Source organism: Myodes glareolus, chromosome 24, assembly GCF_982192425.1.
Source record: "Myodes glareolus chromosome 24, mMyoGla1.1, whole genome shotgun sequence".
NCBI lineage: Eukaryota > Metazoa > Chordata > Mammalia > Rodentia > Cricetidae > Myodes > Myodes glareolus.
In genome coordinates, this window is record NC_142049.1 from 8,908,280 (window position 1) to 8,933,516 (window position 25,237).

The 25,237-nt window shown below is 40.1% G+C and overlaps 1 protein-coding gene across 27 annotated transcripts in view; it reads left to right on the forward strand.

The window, feature by feature from the left end:
• Window positions 1-25,237, forward strand: part of Dlg2 (discs large MAGUK scaffold protein 2) — a 1,777,227-nt gene that overhangs the window by 1,405,341 nt on the left and 346,649 nt on the right. For all 27 annotated transcript variants that reach the window (XM_085683002.2, XM_085683004.2, XM_085683006.2 and 24 more), the window contains one exon: window positions 15,303-15,371. In XM_085683002.2, coding sequence (XP_085539128.1) covers window positions 15,303-15,371 — 69 coding nt within the window. The remainder of the gene's footprint in view (window positions 1-15,302; window positions 15,372-25,237) is intronic.

Here is a 25,237-nt window from a genome sequence, read left to right on the forward strand (position 1 = left end):
AAAATCTATTTAAAGTATATTCAGTAAGTCTCAGTAACTTTATCCACTACAAAAACCAAGAAAACATATCTTTTTTTGTTATACCTCCAGTGAGAGTCCCTAGGCCCATTTACAATGCCTTTCTTTTCTCATTCAGCCCAGGCAATAGTCTAGTTTGTTTCTCTGTCTAAAATATGCCTTTTTCAGATCTTATTTTTTTTTGTCTATTTGTTGTTTCCATATGACAGGATCTTATTACGTAGCCCAAACTGCCCTCAAATTTGTGATTCTCCTGCCTCATGCTCCCAAGTCTAGGAATCACAGACACATGCTAGTAACTTTTTTATTTTCTTAACATTGACCAATCTGATTGTTTGTTTGTTTGTTTGTTTGTTTTTCAAGACAGGGTTTCTCTGTAGCTTTTGGAGCCTGTCCTGGAACTAGCTCTTGTAGACCAGGCTGGCCTCAAACTCACAGAGGTCCACCTGCCTCTGCCTCTGCCTCTGCCTCTGCCTCTGCCTCTGCCTCTGCCTCTGCCTCTGCCTCTGCCTCTGCCTCTGCCTCTGCCTCTGCCTCTGCCTCTGCCTCTGCCTCTGCCTCTGCCTCTGCCTCTGCCTCTGCCTCTGCCTCTGCCTCTGCCTCTGCCTCTGCCTCTGCCTCTGCCTCTGCCTCCCAAGTGCTGGGATTAAAGGCGTGTGCCACCACCACCCGGTCTCGTCAATCTGATTTTTAAGCCTACCAGTATGTTTATTAATTTTGATCACTGTGACAAAATGCCCACGATGATCCACCTTGAGGGATGAAGACCTGGTTTTTAGCTCACAGTTTTGTGGTATCATCCACCATGGCAAGGACACCGCAGTAGCAAGAGTGGCTCCTGGCAGTGTAGACCAAACGTGAAAGGTCTAGTCACATTGCTTCTACATCCAGAAAGTGGAGAGAAATGAATGTTGATATTTCCCTTGCTCTCCCCTCTTTTCCTTTGTGTTTGGGCCAATGCACCAGCCCTTGGGATGATAGCAGCCACATTGGTACCACATTTATCTTCCTCAACTAAAAGTCCCTGGAAACAGCTCCACAAGACTGTCGAGTGATATGTCTCCTATGTGGTTCTAAACCCAGTCAGGTTGACAATGAACATCTTCCAGCACAACTTCTTAGAGAAAGTGTAGAGTGTGGAGAATATCTGCTTAAGAGGTCAAACTACCTTATTTCTTTCCCCTTCTGTTTAACCTGAGCAGATGAGGCTGATTCATTGTTCACCAACTAAACTGAAAATGGAATTGTATGGTAATCAGTGAACATCTCCACGTGGGCAGATTAGGGTTGTGTAATTTCATGCGCATCTGAAACGGATGACTCTCAGCCTTGTTTAAGCAGCACCAACTGTGGACAGCAGTAAACCCTATCATGCCTTGCTACGGCCCATTGCCCATGTCACATATGTCTGTAATTTTTATGGCTTCAATTTCATTTGGACATCTCCAATAAGGCACGAGATTCTTGGAGCAGAACAGAATCAATTTATTGTCATATTCATATATTAAAATCTATAGCATAGTCTATTGTGAGATTAAAATTCAGCATTGTACTCTCCAGTGGTGGTGAGTGGATTTCTCTCTAATTTGTATTGTTCTGTGTCATGAGATTGAGGTCTGACAGAAAAGGTATATTAATTTCACCCTTTGATCGTTGCATTCAGATTTTGGGTTTATTTACTAGTTGTCTGTAACATGAGGGCCGGCTTGTTGGGGTTTCTGTCCCACCCAGTACCCCACAGCTGGCAAGTCCCAAAGAAAATCTCACAGAGTCTACATTAGGTTATAAACTGATTGGCCCATTAGCTCAGTCTTCTTATTAACTAATTCTTACATCTTACGGTAACCCATAATTCTTGTCTATGTTAGCCATATGGCTTGGTACCTTTTTCAGTTGTTAGCTCACATGTTGCTGCTTCAGTGATCTGCACAGGAGTGGCAGAGGGAGCTTCCTGTTTCCCAAAATATTCCTGTTCTCATCGCCCCACCTCTACTTCCTGTCTGGTTGACCCACCTATACTTCCTGCCTGGCCAATCAGCGTTTATCTAAAACATGATTGACAGAATACAGACAATTCTCCCACACCAGTTGTCAATCCCAAATGGTGTTGCTTGACAAAAATGTTCATATTTGCTATGGAGTCCAGTGAAAATTAGATGGCAAGCACTTTGATGTTCAGTATAACAGGAAGGGAGTGTGCTAAGCATGCAGTGAAATGATACAATTTATAAGACATCAAACATGATGCCACCAAGATGCTCACAGTCTAGAGAAACAGCTAGTTTTAAAACAGTGACTTAGTATTATATAGAAAGGCCTTGATGAAGATGTGTCTGGGTGCTGGGGAATTGGCTTCAATTAGTCAGGAAATCTTTCATAGACTTGCTTAGGCGTGGGTAAGTCACGAAGGGTGAACCAAAACAGACGGGGAAAGAAGTAATGGCACCAACTTTGCCACCAAAGTTTGCCATATCTGCCACTGGTAAAGTATAGCCCAGTTACCAAGTCTCACACTGAGAGGACTCAGTACCAAGTCAGTACGTAGTACCCAGTACCACATCACACGTGGCTGGCATGTTTTCAAAGCCCCTGGAAATGCCTGTCGTTCACAAGTCACACTTAGGTAATGAGCATTGCTGCCAGTGCATTCAGAAGATAAAACTTCTTAGACGTGTGAAGTTTCCTACTAGACATGTGGACATATTATTTCATGTTGCTCTCGTTCTATTCAGGATAGAATGTTTAGACATTTGAAGTTCTGAAAGAAAAACACAAGCAGTTCAAAACTTTAGGACAAACATAATCTTTTCAAAAAGAGTTATCCTCCCTACACAGAAACACCAATGCCTTCTTTCCTAATCCTCTCCAAACGTCTAGGCTAGATGAAATCTCTTCTCTGTCAACATTTCTCCCTTTCCTTTTCTCCTCTCCCTTGTCTGTTGGTCACTTACCATCTGTGGCTCTCGGAGCACCTGTCAAACTTTAGTAGAGCTGGAAATGTCCAGTGTGAGAATGTGGAATGCCACCAGGAAACCGTGAATCCTTTCATGTATGAGGTGGTAGTGGATTGCAAACAGCATGAACAGTACATGTAATACATGTAGTAGTCTTACATGTATTCAGAGGTTGATAAATATCCACTGACTAAGTATGAGTAAGGATATGCTCTGATACAATGTGGAGATGGATGGAACAATTTGTAGCGCTTACAATCAATGACATTAACAGGATAGGGAATAACACAGTTACCCACGGGATTATGGCTGGATGCTCCATAATTATTAACGGGATTATGCAAGTCAAGATACTGTTCTTAAGTATTTTTGAAGAACCGTGGTTCCAGGAAACAACAAAGTGTACAAAAGCAAGATACATAAGATGTATTGTTATATTAAAGTGATGACCTTTGACTTGAATCATGGCATTAAATAACTCTGGATGTGTTTTCTGAGCATACATTCATCTCAGAGGCCTTCCTTACCCTATACAAACACAAACACATGCATATGTACACACACACATTTGCATACACTCAGAGGCAGCACATATGTATGTATATGCTAAAAGTATTTGCTCTATCTCTACTCAGAGAAGCAATACTCTCACAGGGCAAATAAGTCAGAGAACACAAGTACAAGTAACCAAGAAACAACTGATTTCCTTTAATCACATGTGATGATAATATGGAGATTGTATAATAGCTGGATTAGAAATGAAGGCTCAGTGCTGGAAGAGAGGCTTCTGTAAAGAGGAAGCCTTTCTGCCAAGACCAAAAGGTAGGGAGACTCAGGATAAGAGTTAGACAGAAAGCAAAGCCAATGTGGGTACCATTAGAAAGGACTAGTGAGGGTGTCAGAGAGTCAGAAAATATCTTAGGAGAGAGGGGGCAAAATTCTGATCAAAGATAGCCTCCAGCCACAGGATCTCATATGACCCTTGAAGTAACTGTGAGTTTCATTCCAACCATAATAGGGACACTCTTAGGTGTTTCCTTTAAAGGGATCAAAGCAGGACTTGTTTTGTGGTTTAAGACCATCTCCTTAAAAGCCACTGTGGTAAATAACCCTATATGGATAATAGAAAAACTGGTGTCTTCCACAATGGTCCACTGAGAGGTGTTGACCTTAGGACAATTGCGGTGAAGAGACAGAGCCATTTTTGTCCAGCAAGAGGACTTGTTGATACACAGTGCCATTAAAAAAAATAGATTATTGAAGATGTCAAGAGCTTTGCATTTAAAACTGTGTTAGTGGTGCTGTTTGTGGGGAGGATTACAGAGTCTGATGAAGGGGAATTAACTGGAGAGGCCAAAGGAATGGGTGGATGTCTGTAACAGCGAATCTTGCTTGTCAACTTCTCCCAAATTAGATTGTGAGTGATTGAAGATTGTAGCTTCAGTTTTCAGTCCTTACGGTTTCTGTCACTGCATCAGGAACAATGCTTGGCGGATTATGGGCCCTGACAAATGAGTATTGGCTGTTAGATGAGCATGACACGAAGCACAGATGTCCAAGCCTTCTTCCTACTAGGTTAAGGAACTAGAGTTAAGCTCTTGTTCTCTTAAATGAACAGAGACTTTGTAGTTCTTAACAAATCTTGAGAAATAGAGTGAGAAAGCTATTCTAGAATTTAAATATCTAACATTTGTAACATTTCCCATGCTCTCGTTGCTTGTGTCTCTGCAGAGATGTGGCTTCCATGTAATTTAGTGGCTAGACAGAGTAAAGTGAACAGTGAAACTTGTGTGCACGTTGACTTTTAGTACCATGAAGGCAATGGCGCCATGGTGACCATTGCAGGGGAATATTCAGCTGCAGATATCAAGTGAAAGATTTCCCCTCTCACTAAATAGCTGGAGCTTTTCCATGAAACTAATACCTATAGACTAATACATTTCACCAAGCCAAATAGCTCACATTTGTTTGGATGTTCCAGCTGTCTGCATGAAAAATCAATAAAGAAAACAAATTGCGATTAAAGGCAGTTCTTCACTAAAATTAAAATCCAGCAAAATGATGGAAGGCATAGTCTCCATTTATTTTGACTTGACACCCACACTGGCCCATCAGTGGGTGCAACAATTTTTCCATCTGCCCTATAGAAAGGTTCTATGAGGACTGGAAATCGTCAGCCAGACAGCCTCTGTACGGGTCTTCTTTATTTCATGGCTCCCTGGCTGTTTAAGGTCTAAAGGCAGCGAGGGCTCTTTCTGAACTTCAAAGGGGACTTAAAATTAGCTGTGGCCTGTTGCTCAACTGCAGGATGGAATTCAAATTCTATTTACTTGGTTTCTCACTTTAGATTTAAGCTCTTGTTGGTCATCAGCAATTATTGTTCAAACTCCTTCTCCTCAAGATAGGTGTGTGGTGTGGTGTGCTGTGCTGTGCTGTGCTGTGCTTTGGTGTGCTGTAGTGTGGTGTGCTGTAGTGTGCTGTGGTGTGGTGTGGTGTGGTTGGTTGGCATCAGCTCCTAACCTCTTGGTTCTTCTTCTGCCTACTACCCAGCTCCTTTTATGCACTCTGCACTAGCCTTTCAGCTTCCTCTTCTCATCAGTTAACATCAGCTGTCCCCAAGTATTTGTCTCGGCTCCCAGTTCTTCATTTTATCACAGCCTTTCTAGAAATATTCATGGTCTCAAATTGACAGGTACTACGTTGACTACAAATGTAACTTTTATCCAGAACTTTCTACTGATATTAGATTCCATTACAAAAAACTTATGCATTATCTTGACCTTCATGTGACCCAGGATCTCACCATATACCATGCATGAGTACAACATTGACTAGACATATTTTCCCAACTATGTAATTTTCATTTTCCTTCTGCAGTTTTAAATGTCACTGTTGATCGGTTGATCCTAAGTGGAAATAGAGATATTGTCTTAGCCTTGTGAATAATTGTGAAATCTTACAGTTCTCATTGGTGTGATGTTTCTCATCTCTAGCTGTGCTTTCCTTGCTAATACACTGGCTATTCCAGGTTTGGAGCTCTAGTTTTGGACACCACGCTTTCAAATCGTGTTGCGTCCCTCGAAGACACTCTCCATTTTCTGGTGCCCATGCTTCATACTTTATAAAATTTATTTTAAATATGTCACTTTAAATTCTCCTCATGTACCAGATGGATTTGTGAAAAAAAATACTGTCACCTACACCAAATGATGACAATGCTAGAAATTGGAATGTTCAATTTCTGAGATGATCAAATATGTAACTAAGAAGGAAGTAAAAACCAAGATGACCGTCTCCCAAGTCTATGCTCCCTCCCTCTCAGTTCTGGTCTCTGAGCTGCATTTAATAACTTAGACAGGGAGAATATTAGCAGTTATCTCTGTTCACCCTAGGGAAAAGCAGTAAACCAAGGAAAACAGGGGACTCATTCAGCCATTGAGCTTAGGAGCACAGGGGGAAGGCCAACATTTCTAACCTCTAGACCTTTGTTTTTTCCTTTTCCACACAACAGCTGTCCAGATGTTAACATATTTAAAACTATACTATGTAATCTTGAAAAAAAACAATTGTTTTCTCCATAAAAGGGATATCACAGGTCATAAGGTCATATCAATTAGTTACCAAATAACTCATATATATATATATATGTGTGTGTGTGTGTGTATGTATATGTGTGTATACATATACTAATCCATGGTATCTTTTAATATACATATACTAATCCATGGTATATTATATATATATATATATATACACTAATCCATGGTATATTTTGTACTGTCTGTGTTTTCTACAAAATTCCTAGCTAAAATCCATTTCCTTTGTGAAAAGTAGTAATCAAAGAGCCTATATTAGAGATTAGATGGTTATTTGAAGTATATTCTCAGGGCATCCTACTATATAACAATGGTAGGAAGGATTTCAGAATGACCAGTATTGTGCTGTCATCATGGTGCCATAAAGAGTATGAAGATGTCACAGGGAGGTAGGTTAGAGTTGAATCTGCATTAGGATCTCAACCACATTCTATCTTTGAAACTTAGCTTCACTAGTTAGCCTCTATAAGAAGACCCTCATATCTAAGTCCTCCAAGTATCTTTAAATATTTGCCATAACAAATTGAGTTATAAGCCAGAAATATGGACTCCGATTATTTTGTCAAGATTATGCTTCACTTTTCTTATATAAAACAAACATACCTTTAATCCATTACCAATGGCTTCCAGTTTGAGTCTCGTTAAATTTGCAGCAGGCTTGAATATTATCTCCTCTTCTATCCCTTCCCTCTCTCTGTCTCTCTTTCTCTGTCCCCTCTCCCGCTCTCTCTCTCCTCTCTCTCTCTCTCTCTCTCTCTCTCTCTCTCTCTCTCTCTCTCTCTCTCTCTTTCTCTCTCTCCCTGTATTTTGTGTGTGTATCCCTAGAGAATGAACCTAGGTCCTTATACATGCTAGGTAAGTATTGTACCAATTAATTGTGCTTCCACATACCAAAAATCAAAACAAACAAAAAATCATAAGTCTTTCTAACTTAATAAATTTAGTCTTGATGGAAATAAATGTTTTCAGGCATTTTTTTTTCACTCATCTAATATTTATGAACGGAAATACCTGACAGGAATAGGAGAGACCTACCTACCGTGGGAAGTTCTTATCTATAAGAGAAGGAATGTCTGCAGTATGTGTGAAAAGGATACTTATTAAGAAGACTCCATGGGAAAATGTGGGGACTGCTCAGTTGCATATAGATCTGCAGTGCTTTGTCACAATAGATGGTCTTTTGCTGTCGTTGGAATCAGTGGGTTTAATAATATGAGTAAGTTTTCTTATTGTACTCATTGATGACAGAAAACCAGATGTGATAGATTGCATGTAATTGGATTCTCATAGGGAATGGCACTATTAGGAGGTCTGACCTTGTTGAAGTGGGGTCTTGTTGGAGGAAGTGTATCACTGTAGGGGTGAGCTTTTAATTCTCTGACGCTCAAGCTACACCCAGGGTTACATTTCACTTCCCTGTGCCTGTGGATCAAGACGTAGATTTCTCAGCACCCCTCCAGCACCATGTCTGTCTACACACTGCCATGTCCAGCAATGAATCATTATAGACTAAACATCTGAAACTGTAAGCCAGCCCCAATTAAATGTTTTCCTTTACAAGAGTTGCCGTAGTTATGGTGTCTCTTCACAGCAATAGAAACCCCAACTAAGACACTAGTTGAAAGATTGAACTTTTGTAATAGCCAATGTACCTTAAATGCTCTATAAATTCTAATTGAATTGATGATCTAATGTAATCTTAAAAACTAGGAGAAAATCAACACCAATACATTTGACATAGCATATTGAGTTTCTAAAAGTTCAGTGCAAAGGGATACAAAGATTTAATTTTCAATATTTAATGGAAAAAATGTACCAGAAGTTATGTTGACCCTAAACTTAAAAATATAATTTGGCAGATTTTAAGTCTGTGTTATCTTGGGCACCACCGACAGGAAGAGGGGACACAGATGGAAGGAAGTGAGTATCTTCTGGCAATTTTCCTTTATCTCAATGTCTGGAGCTCTGAGCTCATTTCTAGACTCTGAAACTTAAATAGGAACCAGAGGAAACTGTAAGCATTTTAAATAACGCTTACATTATTTGAAATAACTAGGAATCTTGAAACCATCAAATAAAGAAGGAACAAAATATGCTAGGATATTTATTTGTAGAATTAGATGATGCAAAGAATGTCTGAGTCATTCAGTGGCTACTGTGGACAGGCAAACATCACTAGGATATCTTCTTAAAATTTATAGCTAGTACATTATAGGTCATATTTTCCCCCATGTGTAATGAGGACATCAGGCTGACCTTGTACATTTTTATCATTTTAGCCAAACATCTATTTTACTTTTCTAGTGCAATCTTACTGGTTCTGTTAACAGTGCCAGGATCTTCACAATGAGTATGAGGACACTGGAGTTCATTCTTCCTCTTCTGGGCCTCAATCATGAACACGAAAGTCTTATTTGAAAGTTCTAAAAGGCAATACAACAACTCCTATGCCCTGGAAATAACAATCTTCTTCTATCTAGGCAAGTGTATCTTTCAGAAGGAAAAATATCCTCTCTTACCTAGGCTACACAAATAAAACCCATAGATCAGAGTGCCTTCACCGAAAGGCAAAAACTCTTTTACACTGTTGGGGATGTAATTAGTGCAGCAGCCATTAGAGAAACAGTGTGAAGATTCCGAAAATAAGCAAGATAAAGTATAGCATAGTCCGTCAGTCTCCCTGCCAGCTAGAAACACAAAGGAAATGAAATCAGCATGCTGAAGGAAGATGTGCCTTCCTGGGCTTGTTGACATTATTCATAGTAGCCAGGATATGGAATGTACACAAAGTACAATCATACCAAGCCATTAGAAAATATGAAATCCTGTTATTGGGCACAATGGGGCGGATCTGCAGGATGTCATGTTATGTGAAAGAAGCCAAGCACGGGAAGGCAATTGCCACATGGTCTTACTCATATGTGGAATCTAGAAAGGCTGGTATTATAAAAGTCGGAAATAGTGGTTTTCAGAGATATAGTGGGGATGGGGAAAGGTTGATTAGTGGATTCTGTGTCAAGTACAAAAACTTAAAATTTTCTGGTATTTTGTGGCAGTCAGGTGAAACATTAATAATAAGGTGTATATCAAGAAACTCAGAAGAAAGAATGTATTAATATACTCCATAAAGAAATAGTAAAATTTTAAGGTGACAATTATGCTAATTACCATGATTTGCTCATTAGTGTACATTAATCAAAACAATGCATTGTACTATATTTAACCTTGGAAACTTTTGTCTATTGAAGCCTAAATTTATCTTAAAGGGTTTAAAATGCCTTCTACATAACTCCATCCATCCGATTCCTGGGCACTTTGCTTTTGATCATGTTAAATAAATACATTCACTTTTCATAATACTCACTACATATTTGGATATTTATTTTCTCCATCATGTTATTCTATTTTCTCAGATTGCAGCTTGCGTCTATTGTACACATAGAACTTTCTGAATTATAAGTATTCCCATCTTGACCCTCCCCACTTACCAGCTTTTGAGAGTCTTCCAGGGCTGGCAAAGTCAAAACCTCTTGTCAAGCTATGGTCCTCATGATCTGCCCTCATCACCGTACGCACCTCACCCCTCTGACCAAGCCAAGATGGTCCAGCTTCCCGGAGCAGACAGCCTGCTTTCCACCTTGAATGATCAGATCTTGTCAGTTCTCAGGAACGACTTCTTTCCCTGGTCTCTACTTTCAATCAGTTGCTCCTTCTTGTAAGCACAGTTTAAGTTCTGTGGGATTCATGTAGACAGATTAGCTTTGTGGTCATGGGGAAATAGATTATTTGACTATCATCTGTTTCATTATCTGATATTTGCTGAAACTGTAATATTGAGGAATCATAGTGTCATCCCAAGCACCTAATACATCTCTGGCATTTCGTACCTACCCAATTAGCATTCGTTTAATATAATCCAAACCTATAAACAGTTGTTCAGGAAAATGCTTGCCAGTTTAGTGGAATAAAATGGTTATGTTTTCATTATGTTTATCTGAAGCACTATTGGATTCTTTTTAAGGATATTTAGCAACTTGATACATGCATCCAAACAGAGAAAGGGAAAGTCTGAGGAAAATATTGAGATACCAAATAGATACACTTAAATATGACAGTAAAAATGAAAGTTCTCTAGGGATATAAGTGAATAAATCAACAATATTGAATATATCAGGAGGTATTACAATGATGAATGAAAAATTATAAATCAGCTAAGTAAGATTAATGTTAGTATTTCATTAATGAAGGAAATAATATTATGTGCTGTGCCCAGTGGCACAAGCCTGAAATTTCAGATGCTTGGGAGACTAAGACAGGAGATGGCAAATTCAAGGCACATGTGGACATACAGAATGATTTACAGGATAGTCTGGCAACTTAATGAGACCCTGCTCAAAATATAGACACATGAGGGAGAGGCTTTGTGGATGTAGACCAGCTGTAAAGGAGTTTGTGGACCATACAGGGAGCCCAACGATCAACTCCCTACCATGCCAAAAAATATTTCATGTTCTTTAAAATAATTTAGTTGAATATTATAAAATACGGGAAAAACCTTGCCTATGATGGTAATTGTCTCCGTTAGAGAAGGAGAAAATTCAGGTAGTTATCATTTACGTTCCATGTACAATAGAACAATTTCAATTTCAATGTATAAAAGGAACATTTGCAATAGAAGTCTATCTCTCGGGATCACTGAAGTGCCATTTTCTTAAGCAACAGCTTGGGACTCTCACTTGGAAAGTCAGAATTCTTAGGAAATGAAGTCTACAGTGGATGCTCTGGTTCAGTTTTGTCCAGAGATGGCAGGATTTAGACAGATTAAGAGTCTACCATCTATCTCTCTGCATCTTCAAATGTATTGACAAGAGCAGGGAGTATAGCTCAGTGGCAAAATGCTCTCCTAGCATGTGAGCTCCAAGAAATGTCTGAGCAAGCTTTCCCTCACGGTCCCCAGACCCAATGCCTCGGCGCCTCCGCGTTAATCCAGAGCTGATGCCAGAGGTCTCCTCTCCACAAGATGGCGGGGGCCAAGATCAGTGTGGTGAGGTGATGCTGAGCCCACCTCAGGTTCATCCTTCCTCTCCACTGACACTCAGGGTCTTGTCTGTATCCAGGACTTCCTGTCGAGGCAGTCTGGGTACGACAGTTAAAATACTTTTCCAAGTGATGAATGCAAACATGATTTTGAAAGCTATAGAGATCGAATTTTGGTGTCCATATTGAAACACTAGCATTCTGTGTTTTATAGAACATTAATATGGTCTAGAAATATTTTCTGTCCTTCCCCTCATAATGTGCCCGAGCCTTAGTGTGGACTGGCCGCGCCATTCTGAATGCTTCCTTCTGTAAGAGAGCATGGCAGGCTTTCATTTTTGCCTGCATTCAGCTGGAAGATCTAAGCCTTAATTTACCTTCTGACAAAAATAGATAGGATACCTGATTCTCAAGGTCCTTACAAGTTTTAAAAAGATAAAGTGTGGGGTTCTTCAAATAAGTGGAGCTTAGGTATGGTGTTCATCCATCAAACAGACATTGATGAAGGGTCTTGTCTGTGTCAAACCTGGGCTGAGACTGAGGAGATAGTACAGGCAGTGCCGTGCTCTGAAAACATGTGAGACCTAGGAGGAGAACAGACACGTGGACAGGCCGGGATAAGATTTCATTTGGGTACCACTGTGGCTGTGTGGAAAAGCCAGGTCCCAGTGTGAGTACTGTGTTACCCGCACTGAAGGGAGGGGAGGCCTGGCACACACAGCTTCGCAGGAAGGGCGCTCGCCTGCCTGGGGAGGCTACAGCAATGAGGAAGATGGCAGCGATCTGTGAATAACACCTCCTAGATGTTCTAATGTTAAAAGCTATAAGTTTTCCTTTTTTTTTTTTCTTTGCTTTTTTCTCCTGTCCTTCTCAGTTCTCCGCCTTTCTAACTTCATTGCCTCCAGGGGTGAAAAGGCAAGGATGCAGTTACTTGTAATTTCTTAGTCATAGAAGTAACCACTGTGTGTAGCTAATTCTGGACAGGAAGGTGTCCTGTGTCTTAAAAATGCTAATAATCATCCTCATCAAGCAGCATCTCCTTGTACAAGTACCCTCTACACACACTGTATAAGTACACACAGACACACACACACACACAGACACACACACACACACACACACACACTGGTGGGGTCTGAGAACAAGAAAATTTCACTTTGGTCTGGAGGTCTTGACACTCTAATAATCCACTATATTTGTATTTCTAGAGTAGAAGGATCATTGCATGTTGTAATAGGCTCTGTTTGTTTCCCATTTATGTTCCACGAAGAACGGACTGACATTTCGTGTGTAATGTCACAGGAGTCCCTTTTTCTGAGCACGTTCCTGTCCTGTTGCGTGCTGTGCCACTAACCTGTAAACATAGCATTATTGTGTCGATTCAGGATAGAGCAGTGGTTATGCAGAGGTGGTACAGAGTGAGACTACTGGGTAGTCCTTTGTTTTAATTATGTGGGCTGGGCAAATAAACGGCAAAGTTATCAGGGATCCCAATTACCCATTAATCACGATTAGTAAACAATATCGATCTTTTCCCAAGAACTATTGGTACTTTCTCACCAACTAGAAAATAAATTATAAAGGATTGTACAGTTGGCACAAAATAAATAAAATTGCAAATAAACACTTAGGGAAAAATAGTCATTTTCATAAATTAGGAGATGTTCATAGTAAGTCTGAGTGTTGCTATGCATCCATTAAATTTTCATGGGTGCTAAAACTTATGAAGTCAGGGGCTGGCAAGAAAGCTTCGTGGGAAAAGGTGGTAGCTGCCAAGAATAACAACTAGAGTTCGACCTCTCAGAATCCACATGGTGGGAGGAGAGAACCAACTCACTCAGGCTGTTCCCTATATCCCATCAGCATATATGTGTCACACACATACACACACACACACACACACACTACACACAGCTATATAAATTATTTTTTATTATAAGGTCAATGGCTTTAAGATTGGGGTGCAAGTTATATAGATATATCCAGAGATGAGTCCCCTAATAGGTTATTCAATCCCAAAAGGTCATTCCAAAAATATGCACATATACATAGTGCTAATGGAGTCAGTAAACATTGTGTGTGTGCGTGTATGTGTTGTGTGTATCTATCTATAGAGAGAAAAAAGGAAGCAATATACATGGTCTGAAGAGTACCTGAAAATATAAATGAAGAACTTAGTAACTGTTTGTGTTTGAAGTAATTCACCTAAAGTAGATCATAAAATAAGAAAAAGGTAGCCATTATCAGCATGGTCATTGCAACACTATATATAATAGCAAAATAATAGAAATATTCTAATGATCCAACTACCAGGATGACTAAATAAACTGTACATGAATAGGAAGTAATAGTATATTGAACTAAAATAATAGCTATTGTCCAAAATGCTTCAATTAGTTTATGAAAGGAAGTCACATATATAGTGTTCTGTGCATGTATAAAATAGTGTAAATGCATACGGATGTGTAAGGAGTTGTGAAGAATGGAAGGTTCACACAGTAGTAAAAGACTGAATTCTTTCAAATGAAGCTTGCTGTTGGATCATTACTATTCCTTTCTCAGATGAAAGGTTCTCCATATCTTTAGTTGAGGTGGTTCTACAATCAACCCAGATGGCAACTCAGGCATAGGTATTGATTAGATGACTTTTAGCAAGCTCTTTTTTTCTCAATTTTTCTATTAAATAGAATTCAACTCATAGACTTGGTAGAAGCATTAGCATAAGCATATAAAATATGTTTAAAAGCTATTTGCTAGTATAAATTATCATTGGTGCTAGATTTTATGCTGATTTAAACTACTTATACACAAAATCAATCTCGCTATATGAAACCAAAACAAAACAATGAATCACATCAAATTCCAAGACTGTTATTCAACTGGAAATCCAATTTTTCAAAATTTAATAAAATACCTGAATCATTGCTGATTAATTTACAAATAAATGTTGAACTAATAAAGTATTATGATTTGCAGGTTAGTCTTTCGGAGGGTTTGGGAGGATTATTTATTTTTATTGAGCTCTACATTTTTCTCTCTACAAATTTTGTTTTTTAAAAAAATCTGAAGCTTGAAAGACACATTGCTTCTTTTTTTGAATCCCCTGAGTCCAGTTAGTGCTACCTAGATCTGCATGGGTATAGCACCATTTCTCAGAAACCACATCCCTTAAGAAAAATGGTTCTCCCTTACCTAGTAGTCACTGATTGTCAATAGCTTCTTATCTAGGGGTGGAAATGCATAGGCCCTCCCCCATCCTTGCAAAGATTTTGTCTGATGTATGTCTTGTGCATGAAGTCACAGTCGTTATGAGTTTATGTGTGCAATAGCCCTGTCATGTCAGGTAAACACTGTTTCACTACAGATGTCCACTGCCTCTGGCATTTATAAAATTCTCAGACAATATAGAAACACATGATCATAATCAAATTGATGTTTTATGCTCTGTGTCATATCTAGGTATCATTTAAGGCTTACTCCAGAATAATACACACTGAGCCCAAATTACAGGAGAACACTAATCCTTTCTCTAGGAGAGGGCTCCTTTCTCTGGTTTATGATTCTCCTTATCACTAGCTATTTAATTGCTTGGATCTTTCAATATTTGTTATTTTCTTGAAAGTAAGACTTATAAGGCTATGCAAAGTCATTTTGCATAAATGTCCCATTTTTATTTTGTTTTTCTTTTTTCTTATAGTCATTCCCAACACAGCACTACAACTCGGCAGCCCTCGGTGACTCTGCAACGGGCCATCTCCCTAGAAGGGTAAGAGAATATTATTATAATGCCTCTCTATGCAGCGCTCAACTACAATGAGCTGCTTGCTCCTCCTCCTCCCGCATACACTTTCTTCCCTTCTCCTCCTCTTCTTCCTCCTCCCCTTTTTTTCCCCTCTGTTTCCTTACCCATACCTCTTCCCTACCCTGGCAATTATTTATGAAGTTTGTACTATGTGCCAGGCACTGTGGCAGGGGCTAGATTTAAAGTTGAAATGTAAAATCCCACCTCTCCTTCACAGGACTCTTTGTAACTGATACAAATGCTCATATGTACTTGAAATACTGTGTAACTATTGCAGTGTATAATGTGTATAAGAATGAATGGAGGACCCAGGATAGGTGCTGGATGAAATCGGTATCAGAATGGTAGGGAGAAGAAGAGAGGGAGGGGAGAGAATATGGAACCTAGCTTTGTTTTCAGGATACCTCAGCCACAGATATAACTCTTGTGCTGGGAAGGGATGTCCTTGTGGATATCTGTCCAGCAGCATAGTTCATGGGTAGTCCTTCAAAAGAATAGTTCAGAAACATGGATCGTATGCTTATTAGGTACCTGACTGCATCTCTCTGTTTGTCTAGCTAGCTAGTTTTCTAGCCCTTATATTCATCTATCTGTCATATTGGTTTTATTTCCAAAATAATCATATGAGATAATTGTCTTTTCTAAATCTTGCTTCTCTGAGGCATTATGTCATCTTCTCATAGACACTTACTTAAAATAATCCAGCTTGTCTTTGAAAACATATCAGATGCTTCTTCAGTACAGACCTGTCCCCTGTACTCTGATTTGGAAAGGCTTTATCGAGCTGAGGAACAAACAGTACACTACATTTAGGCTGTTACATATCGCAAAGACTTTCCAGGCTAGAAATGAGACAACTCAAAAGATACTGACTTTCAGCGTTGTCCTATGAAATCAGCTCCATTTTGAATGGCCTGCCTCCGCACATGACCCCTTGGGATGATGATGCTGTCTGGGTGAAGATGCCAGTGTGGAGAGCCCACTCTCCACTAGTGTTGCTTGACCTTGCTCGTGTGAAGAGCCCTCGAGGCAGGGCTCAGTGTGGGACCTTTCTACATTTGGGTCATGAACACAAAGACTGGACTTCTGAGAGTGCTAACGATGCATCCTTTGAAAGCTATTCCCACTTCCTCTCTTCCTCTTTTATTAAGAGAAGCTTATTAGCAGTTTGCCTAATAAGCATTTTGCTTTGCCTTTACCATTCTTTCCACTTGAGTTAAATGAACTCTGCCTTAGACATAATCACTAATTCTAATTCTCTGATAAGATGAAGTAGCCAGAGGGGAGAATTGTATTGAACCTACCAGCTTTCTGCAAAGTACTTATCAGATCTTCAATAGTCAGTAGTTGAATATATATTTAGCCCAAATGCTCTGAAAATGAAAATAATAAGCAGAAGAGATTTGTGTAACTTCAATAACACTGAAGACCCACACTCAACACATAATCTCAAACGCATAAATATGAAATTATTTATATAAATACCTCTGGGTGATGAAATCATCTAAACACAAATGGGGCATTTAACAGGAAATATCTTGGTACCCAGTACATTATAGTCTATTCTATAGTCTATGCTCTGTGTGCCCAGTTGGCTGCTACACCAAGATAACATAGCACAGAATTCTTACTACTAACCACATAGTGGAAGAGTTATTTTCTGTTTTAAATAGAACAATGAGTCTTAAATGGGTTTCCCATTCAGGCATTAAACTCCTTAAAGTAGATAACCAACTGAAATTGGAAATCCAATTATTTTAAAACTTCTTTCTAATGCTTTTGTAAAACTCAAATAGCTGCATAACATAATTATTAAATGAAATGCAGTTTAAAATACCATACAGCTATATAATTTTCACCTCGGTATCTGTTTCCATGCCATAAAGTAAACAGAAATGGATTTCTTTTGCAGCTAACTTGATCTATGTAGACAGAAAAACTGTCTATCTGAACCATCTACCCTAGTCATTGCTGTTTTTAAATAATATCCAAATCATCTTTAACTATACCCAATACAGCAAGGCAGAACAATATCCCCATTGCCAGGGTAGGCTCCATTCTCCCATCTCAGCTTGACAGACACAACCCACACCTTAATCCCCTCTTCCTCCTGAGATTCCATCAAATAATAGGAATGGAATTTTCCAGGGAATGGTGCCAGAGTGATAAAGGAAAATGAATGGGGCAGCTGATTTTGAAATGTCACAGGAAGTCAAGTGGGGAGAACTGGTGGATGACGCAGAACAGGGGAACCCCAGCTTTTGGGAAAGGCTGCTCATTCATTTCTAGCTGCCCAGACCATGAAATAATCACTCAGAAACTATATTATTTACAATACGGTTTGACCAATAGCTTAAGCATATTGCTTGCTAGCTCTAACATCTAGAATTAACCCATTTCTATTCTTTTATATTCTACCATGAGGTCTGTGGCCTACTAGCAAGGTCCAGCTGGTAGTTCACATCTTTCCCCTCTGGGGACTACATGGCGTCTCATGACTCTGCCTTCTTTCTCTCAGCGTTTAGTTTTCCCACCTAGCTCTACTCTACCCTATCACAGGCCAAGTCAGTTCTTTATTCATTAACCAATAAAAGCAACATATATACAGAAGGACTTCCCATACCACCCAGCTTTAGATTCCATGGAAACAGGACTGTGGACTGTGTGGTCCCAGTATTTACATCTTGAATAACTGTTATGTCACAGTACCCCCAGTGAATGAGTGAAACTTCAGAAAGAACCAAATCTCATGATTTTAGCTTCTTCCCAGTTAACTGAACACTCATCACACACTGTGGGCATAGCTTTTACAGCAAAACTAGCATGGATTTCTTTTTTACTCTTTATGATTGTATGGATGGAGTATTCTACAGAACTTAGCAACTTCAACACATTTTTTTTCTCCCTTTCTTTGAGTGTTGCTGTCTTTCATGAAAGAAAACACTGTTTTGGCTTCTCTTCGACATGTCAAAATGGCCAGAAATCCTACCCTAGTGCTGCAGAATTCATTATTAACTAAGGGATACTTGAACACCCTTCTATGACACCAATGATCAATCCAGTAACTGAGCCATCTCATATGTGACTAGGTAGCACGTGCAGTATTGGATGAAAGGGATGGCTATTTCCTGAGGAGATGGGGCAGGTTCCCTTACACTATTCCAAATGCTGAACAACTTAAAACTTAAGGATAATTTCTTTCTGGGATCTTCCAGTTGCCACTTTCAGACCATGGTTGGCTGACTGTAGGTACCTGAAGCATCCCAAAGTAGAAACACTAAGAAGCGATGCTATTCTATGTGAATGACATCCCCTAGGTTGTGTTTCTGGGGAGGTCATCCATGAGAAGCCACCACAGTGCAATAGCACTGTGTGTAAGAACCTATGGCTCAGAGAGAACAAATCTGCTCAGCAGAACCCAGGTCAGTCAGAGACCTAGGACTCTCCCCTGAGACCAAGACACACTCAGCTCCTCGGAGCCTTTCTTCGCCTAGTACCGAGACTATTTTATGTTGCCTTCCACGGTTGTTTTAGAGATGTTTTATAATACATTAGTAATCTGCATTAGTAAAACAGCTGATATGGATGGTGGTTAGCTGCCCTTTATGAGAAGCTCTTAGGAAATGAGGAGGACATCTTCAAGAACACTAGAGACTCTAGTGAAAACAGGACTAAGAGCAGATTCTGAAAGTGGGAATAAAGACACTCACAATCATCAAACACACCTTTGGGTGTGCAGGATGACATACCAAGTTACGTAGACAAGTCTTTTAAACCAAGACTCTAAACAGTTCTTCTGAGAAAGCAAGCTTGCTCCCTCCTCCAGGGAAGCTATGTGAGTTAATTTGCACATTGGTCTCCATAGTAGAAAGCCCTTCACGTGAATGCTCAGTTAAAGAGACACTTTCAAATTAGTGGAGCTAACTGAACACTCTGATTAAACAACCACCCTTGTAATTCAGAAAGCTCACCAGGTTGTATAATAGTTTCCAGACTGATGAGGGCTACACAGCAATGAATGAAGAAAGAAAGGGAGGGAGGGAGGGAGGGAGGGAGGGAGGGAGGGAGGGAGGGAGGGAGGGAGGGAGGAAGGGAGGAAGGAAGGAAGGAAGGAACAAATGTACAAACACACACAGGTGGGACTCTGTCAGAAATTCTGAGAAGAAACTGAGAGCTGATAAATAAAAAACAGAGGTAAATGGTTTTTTAAAGAGCTTACGGAAAACTTCTGCCAACTTTTACACTACTTCAATCATAAATATAAATGAAAAAAGTCACCAAACATTTTAACAACGCATGCAAAATGACAGAAGCACAGTAATAGCACATATTCAAAGCCAAAGAGCATCCTAAAGAAGCAGTTGACTGGAGCAACAAAATAGAATTCAAAGAAACTCAGCCTAAGCAGATTCCAGCCATATGGGTGACCTGCAGAATTAACAGCAAAATGGTCAGAAGGAATTGCCTGTGGTGGGGTTGATTCTCACAAGAGGCAGTGTGAGCTGGATTCTGAGGATTGTGGGCAGAGGTTGCAAGCAGAAAGAAATGGGTAGTCATATGCAAAAATCTGGAAGGATTTTGCTTGTGCTGCTGAGACTTACAAGCAGCTCTGGCTGCTCAGTGCTTACTTTACTGGGCACAGATCCCTTAAATTATGTAGCCTTACACAGTCATTTTTAGAGGCATTCAAGGGGAGGAATTTTCTAAGCTATGTTTTTGCATCAGTAAGATAACTGATATGGGCAGCGTTGGCTGCCCTTTCTAATAAGCTCTTAATGAAATGAGGTGGGTGGGGCATCTTTAGGGACATTATAGAAGAAATGCCCTGAGTAAAATTTCCGTCTACCTGGCCCCACCCAAAACTCCCAAATCACTAAATCTTCAATTGCCCAACAGGAAAGCAGGCTACACTTACAGACTAACAAGCCTGTGGTGATTTTCCCAGTGTGCTTTTCAGCAAAGAGGTTCCCTTCCACAGGACAGCCACATGCCAGTGTTCAGCACAAGAGATGCCCTTCTGTACTCAAGGGCCACTCCATGCTCTTGCTATCATGAGAGCTGAGGAGACCCTGGTACTCCCCGGTTAAGTATCCTTCCAGAGAACACTGTAATAAGATCTTAAATGGAATTACTCTATTTACTATCTACCTCTCTTGCCTGGACAGAAGCAGTTTATTTGTAGCTAAATTTGTTTCACATTTGTCAAGATGCTGAGTGGCCTTAGAATCAGGCTATGATTCCATGAGCGCTTCCCTTTGGGTCTGTCACTTCTCACTGTGTCAGGCTGAGATGTTCTCATCTATCGCACAAAGCAACAAGATGGAGGTCAACAGTGTCTTCTAGCTCTAACACAGTGGTCCTCAACCTTCCTAATGCTGTGCCCCTTTAAAACAGTGCCTCATGTTAAGGTGACCCCACAACCATAAAATATTTTATTAGCATTTCATAACTGTAATTTTGCTACTGTTATGGATCATAATGTAAATATCTGATATGCAGGATATCTGATATTCTACCCCCAAAGGGGTCCCAACACACAGGTTTAGAACCACTGTCTAACATTTTGAATATGAGCATTTTGCATCTAGATGTTGAAATATATTCCTAGATGTAGCGTCCAGACATGGCAAGGCCCATTGTTCTCCATGTCTGGGACTGTCTAGCGCTCTGGGCCAGGAAGCTTCAGGCATCCACACCTGTGTACTGGGAGAGTAGTCAGCAAGAGTATTCAGCTTCTAATCAAGTTTCCTCCCATACACTTCTCTGCCCAGACCACGGAAGGTGATGTAAGTAGTGAGGGCAGGGGGCTAACACACTGACGTATGCACCAAGGTGCAAAGACTTGAAGAAGAGCCTTGTTCAACTCCTTAATTGTTGAGGTCAGTGTTTAAAACGTGGACCCATTGTTTACCACACAAACTGCAGGCCTTTGGTACTGTAATTCCAGCACTCAGAGGTTAAGACAGGAAACACTTGAGTTCCAGCACAGCCTGGGCTACTTAAAGGGATGGAGGGAGAGAAGGGGGGAGGGAAGTAGAGGGAATAGGGGAAAAAGGGTTAATAATTCCATGAAAACATAGAGGCCGATGGGGTTAAGAAGAGAGGATGTTTGTATGTACCTACAATGCTTACATACTACATATAGCTAAATACCACATATGGCTGCCAACTTCTTTAATGATTGGTTTTAATTATGTATACACATGTGTAACTGTGTGTGAGCATGTGCACATGAGAGCCAATACTCATGAAGGCCAGAGGTGTAGGAATGCCCTGGAGCTGGAATTACAGATGATTGTGAGATGCCTCAAGTGGGTTCTGGGAACTGAGACCCACTCCCTTGCAAGAATGGTTCCCCTGCCACTGGGAAACGCCCATTTGCTTCTGGCCTTTTTATGTTGTTAGCCAGCCACACGGAGAGTGTATTTACGGAACAGATTTTAAAAGAATCAAGGACACAAGCAACAGAAAGTTATGGTTTAAAATGTTTTGCACCTGTGTTGCTGGGGTTATATTTAGGAAGTGGTTCCCTGTGTCAATGCGTTCGAGTGGACTTCCCACTTTCTCTTCTATAAGGTTCAGTATGGCTGGCTTTATGTTGAGGTCTTTGATCCATTTGGACTTGAGTTTTGTACATGGTGATAGATATGGGTCTATTTTCACTTTTCTACATGTTGATATCCAGTTATACCAACACCACTTATTAAATATGCTTTCTTTTTTCCATTTGATATTTTTTACTTCTTTATCAAATGTCAGGTGTTTGAAGATGTGTGGATTGATATCTGGGTCTTCTATTCGGTTCCATTGGTCCTCCTGTCTGTTCTTATGCCAGTACCAGGCTGTTTACAGTACTGTAGCTTTGTAGTAGAGTTTGAAGTCAAGGATTTTGATGCCTCCAGAAGTTCTTTTATTGCACAGGATTGTTTTGGCTATCCTGGGTTTTTTGCTTTTCCAAATGAAGTAGAGTACCGTTCTTTTGAGGTCTTTGGAGAATTTTGCTGGAATTTTGATGGGCATTGCATTGAATCTGTAGATTGCTTTCAGTAAGATTGCCATTTTTACTATATTAATTCTGCCTACCCAAGAGCATGGGAGGCCTTTCCACTTTCTGGTGTCTTCTTCAATTTCTTTCTTCAAAGATTTAAAGTTTCTTGTCATACAAGTCTTCCACTTGTTTGGTTAGAGTTACTCCGAGATATTTTATGCTACTTGTGGCAACTGTGGAAGGTGTTGATTGTCTGATTTCTTCCCCAGCCCTTTTATCATCTGTGTACAGGAGGGCTACTTTGGAAGTCAGTGTGGCAATTTCTCAGAAAATTAGGAAAGAACCTTCCTCAAGACCCAGTAATACCACTTTTGGCTCAATCATGCCACAAGGCCATGTGCTCAACTATGTTCATAGCAGCTTTGTTTGTCATATCCAGAACCTGGAAACAACGTAAATGCCCCTCGATCAAAGAATGGATAAGAAAAATGTGGTACATTTACACAATGGAGAGTACTACACAGCAGATAAAATGACAGCTTGAATTTTTCAGGAAAATAGATGGAGCTAGAAAACATTATTTTGAGTGAGGTAACCCAGACACAGAGAGACAATTATCACATGTACTCACTCATAGGCGGTTTTTAAACATAAAGCCAAGAAAGCCAGCCTACAAACCACAATCCCAGAACTTAGACAACAATGAGGACACTAAGAGAGATTTACAGAGTTCTAATCTACGTGGGAAGTAGAAAAACATAAAATCTCCTGAGTATATTGCGAGCATTGGGGACCTTGGAGGAGGATTGGAGGTGGGGGGGAGGCAGGGAAGGGAGCAGAGAAAAAGGTAGAGCTCAATAAATAGCAATAAAAAATGAAAAAAAGAAAATGTTTTGTAGATGTTGAATTGCCCCCACCCCATCCAAAAAAAAAAATCTGTTATTCTCTTGCCTCTGGAGTTTGAGAACTTGAGATAGGAATTCTACCCTTGCTCTGGGACGAGCACCCCTGCTTTTCCTAGTCTGAAAAGACTTGCCTTGGGGGAGAAATGAACCTTCAGAGTTTAAAAGTAAACTGTGTTAGGAACAGAAGAGTCCCTTCCCAGGCATCTCCTCAGTCTCAGGTCACGTGTCCTTCCATTTCTCTTCCCTGTTGCTGTTACTGTTTCCACCTCTGCTTCACAGAGCCATCAGCTCATTTTCCTTTGCCTGGTTTCTGTTGGCTTTTTCTTTCTTTCTTTCTTTCTTTCTTTCTTTCTTTCTTTCTTTCTTTCTTTCTTTCTTTCTTTCTTCTTCTTTCCTTCCTTCCTTCCTCCCTTCCTTTCTTTCTTTCTTTCTTTCTTTTCTTTTCTTTTCTTTTCTTTTTTTCCTATTTCCTTAACTAAAGAAGCATCCTTTCCTGGCCCCTGTAATCTTTCTTTCCCATGTGCAGAGCTCACAATTTAAAAGGTGTCATCACAGGAAACGCTAAGGAGTGCCCAGAATTTATCAGTGTTAAAAAGTGCTGTGACTGCAGGGAGCAAGGAGATATTTAAGGGCATTCGATGCTGGGATGCTAAAACTCTCAGGGGGCCTGGGCTTCTATTGCCATCTGCTTTTGAAATAGCAACAGAGACCAAATAAACATTTTTTTTGTAGGACAAGGCACCCAAGTTTTATTACAAGTTGGCAAATATGAAGGTCTAAATAAGGCAGGGAAATCAATATGATTTTGGAGGTTTTGAGGTCAAAAACTAAATTTCATTAGAGTGTTAATACTAATAAAATTGACTCCTAATTTGATCTGTTCCCCTGGAAAGGCACTGAATTAGTAGGAGAAAAATAATGCCTTCCCAGTATCGTCTTGTGTTTTATCCAGTGGGACCAGGGAGAAAGCAGACGTGGCTGGCCAGGAGTCTAGTGACCAGAGCTGCCGAGCTATCTGCTTAGTGGCTACTCATACTGACGACAGAGTCTCTGAGTTAATCGGTGGCAGTTATGAAGGCCTGCCACAGAATCCACAGAAGCTGGACTAAAATACTCTCTTAGAAACACTTCTTGTTTTCTATGCAGAATCTGAACTAATATGATTACTTACCACCACCAGGCATATCTTCCTTGGAAGCCCTTTTTATCCTTAATAAATTGGTTTAATAAAGGCCTCCAAGTAAATTATGAATTAACTTTCTCCTCATTATGGTGCGATTAAGCAAACCCTGAACAGTGAGCTTTGGAACATTCCACTGGAAAATTGCCCCTCTTAGTCAATACCCAGGAAACAAATAACACTACGGTCACATGTGACATGGACTGAGATGGCCCTGGAGAACTGATTTATACACTAATGAGTCAAAGAGGAACACTAAAAGTAACAAGGTTCAAGTTCCTTAGGCAACAATGAATACAAGAACCATTATTCTATGTCAGGGTTCAGTTGCTCCAACTGTGGTGTTTATGAGTCACAAGCATCCTCATGTACCCACAGGACCCATGTCCTCTTTAGATTTATACCATGTCCCTCTGTAAATACTGTCATTTTTATACTATCTTTGCAGAATTAAGGCTGCGCTCACTGACTTTTGTCTGTTTATGATACTGCCGGTCAATAAATCCAGTTGAAAATAGAATGCTTAAGAAAAAACAACAGTGTTGGCTCTCCCACTACCACAGAGAAGGAAATATTGATCAATCACACAAACAAATGTAAATCTACGACTGTGTCAAACTCTATATAAGCGGCGGGGGGAGGGACTGTGATGCCCTGAGTACCTATACCTGCGGCAGGGGATCTAACCTCAATAAGGCCTTCATAGGACAGAGAAGCTGGGCAGCAACTAGACAAAGAGAAAGCCCTGGAATGTTAC